Here is a 2,500-nt window from a genome sequence, read left to right as displayed (position 1 = left end):
CGTGCTCGTCCGCATGTCCTCGAGTGCCCACCGCCCGGGTGGGGTCGTCAAAAGGGCCTTTCTGTGTGGAGTTTGCATGTTCTCCCCGTTCCCCCTTGGGGGTTCCTTCATATAGGAACCCCTCACAAAAACATGCAATATCCTGGTTGCTAATGTGGTTCCTCCTCTGGTCGTTAAGGGCGCCTGTTCAGAGGGAGGGGAACTGGTTGGAATAGCGTGAACCTCCCACGTGCTATGTCCTACCGGTGAAGCTTCCCCTGTCAGGTGAAAAGAAGCGGCTGGCTAACTGCCCATGTCTCGGAGGAAGCATGGAGCCAGCTTCGGCTCTCCCCAGATCGGCAGAGGGTGGAGCAGCAACCAGGATAAATAAATTAAATTAGCACTAATGGGGGATAAAAATGGGATAAAAACATCTGTGAAAAAAAAAAAAAAAGTCACGATGTTTCTGTCTTCCAGCAGTATGTGTGGCTGAAGTCCAGCCCCAGACTGACAGTCCAGAGGTGATCTATGACGATGTTCCCAGTGAGGACCCTCTCTCTCCTGATGAAGGTTAGTAGCATGCAGCCAGCGTGTGCACGTGTGTGTGTGTGTGTGTGTGTGTGCCCCAGTGAGAGGACCCTATCTCTCCTGACGAAGGTCAGTAGCAGCCAGCGTGTGCACTTGTGTGTGTGTGTGTGTGTGTGTGTGTGTGTGTGTGTGTGAGTGTGAGTGTGTGCGAGTGTGTGTGTGTGTGAGTGTGCCCCAGTGAGGACCCTCTCTCTCCTGATGAAGGTCAGTAGCATGCAGCCAGCGTGTGCACGTGTGTGTGTGTGTGTGTGTGTGTGTGTGTGTGTGTGTGTGTGTGTGAGTGTGAGTGTGAGTGTGAGTGTGAGTGTGAGTGTGAGTGTGAGTGTGAGTGTGAGTGTGTGTGTGTGTGTGTGTGAGTGTGCATTTATAGAAATTAACGTCCATTACATTCAAACCAGAGTGCCCACAATGCTGATGAAGCCTATCAGTGCCACATAACTCTCTGTATTAACAATGGCTTATGAAATTACTTGGAATATTTTTTATATATAATTTTGGAAGTAAATTGTAATCCCCAATCTTTCCAATTAGCCCATGCAAGCTGCTCAAGTACCCCTAGGGCTACACGTACACCTGGTTGGGAATCACTGGGCTGCGGTATAGCCTAGCCCTAGACAAATGCTGCATTCAGGTGCTGCTCGGATTGTTCAATTTTCCGATTTGAGAGGTCGTTCTTCCACACGTGTGTGTGTGTGTGTGTGTGTGTGTGTGTGTGTGTGTGTGTGTGTGTGTGTGTGTGTCTGTGTGTGTGTGTGTGTGTGTGTGTGTGTGTGTGTGTGTGTGCGCGCGTCTGTGCGTCCCTGTGTGTGTTTTAGGGGATATAATCTATGAAGATGTTCAGAGAGACAGCGGCCACGTGGACGCAGACAACGGATGGAGTTCCAGTGAGTTTGAGAGCTACGACGACCAGTCTGATAACGAGAGCAAACTACCAACACGGAGCAAGGTAGTGTGTGTGTGTGTGTGTGTGCGTGTGTGTGTGTGTGTGCGTGTGCGTGTGTGTGCGTGTGTGTGCGTGCGTGTGTGTGTGTGTGTGTGTGTGTGTGTGTGTCTATGTGTGTGCGTGCGCGCACAAGTGTGTGCTAGTATAGCTATCTTAGTGAGGACCAATTTGGGTTTGGCCTGGGAAGTGAGGACATTTTAGAAAAGTGAGAACATTTTGGCTGGTCCTTATTTTCTCACACACCTTCAAAAGGCTGTTTGACGGTTAAGACTTGGTTTGAAAGGTTAGGTTAGAGTTGGGTTTAGGTCAGGGTTAGGGTTAGGCATATAGTTGTGATGGTTAGGGTTAGGGCAGGGGTTCCCAACCTTTTTTTCGCTCGTGAGCCTATTTTGACGTTACAAAAGTACACCATCGATAATGTCATCAGTGACATCGTCAGTGATGTCACATAGTATGCTTCTTTCCCCCCGCAGAATTCTGACTTTAATCTCAGAATCCTGATTTAAAGTTATAATCTCAAAGTTTTTCATCTAAAGAAATAAATAAGAGTCACTCACAATGTTGATTGAGGCTATGGTCCATTGATGGAAGCCTTTGCAGTATATAGTGACATTATGTGACATTATTAATGTCACATAATGCAACAATGTTTAGATCTCACCTGCAATTACCACTCATCGCCATAGGTGTCACCCACCCAAGAGAACCAAGCTAAATCTTAGAGATGATCACTTTAAACTCAGAACTAAAAAATAATAATAAATAAATAAATAAAATAAAAATCGCAAGGGACCCTAATAATCTTCGGTAGTATTAAATTGTGTGTGGGGTATTGGGGCTAGTGAATGTCCACACTAAGATACATAGCTGTATAAATGTGCGCGTGCGCATGAGCATGTGTGTTTGATCATCACACAAACACGCCGTGCGTGGATTGTAAATGGCAGCATGATTTCCCAGGTAAAGGCAGCGATGCATTGTGGGTCTGTG

General features: G+C 47.0%; 1 protein-coding gene across 1 annotated transcript in view; it reads left to right on the top strand.

Annotated features, from left to right (window-relative positions):
- arhgef10la (Rho guanine nucleotide exchange factor (GEF) 10-like a) overlaps positions 1 to 2,500 on the top strand; it is a gene marked incomplete at both ends in the record, with an annotated part of 249,251 nt that overhangs the window by 38,718 nt on the left and 208,033 nt on the right. The window contains 2 exons of the mRNA XM_083661638.1: positions 457 to 549; positions 1,383 to 1,513. Coding sequence (XP_083517764.1) covers positions 457 to 549; positions 1,383 to 1,513 — 224 coding nt within the window. The remainder of the gene's footprint in view (positions 1 to 456; positions 550 to 1,382; positions 1,514 to 2,500) is intronic.

The sequence above is a fragment of the Poromitra crassiceps genome (assembly GCF_964638095.1).
Source record: "Poromitra crassiceps genome assembly, chromosome: 27".
Classification (NCBI taxonomy): domain Eukaryota; kingdom Metazoa; phylum Chordata; class Actinopteri; order Beryciformes; family Melamphaidae; genus Poromitra; species Poromitra crassiceps.
Note: the sequence above shows the minus strand (reverse complement) of the source record. Positions and strands in the feature narration are given on the sequence as shown.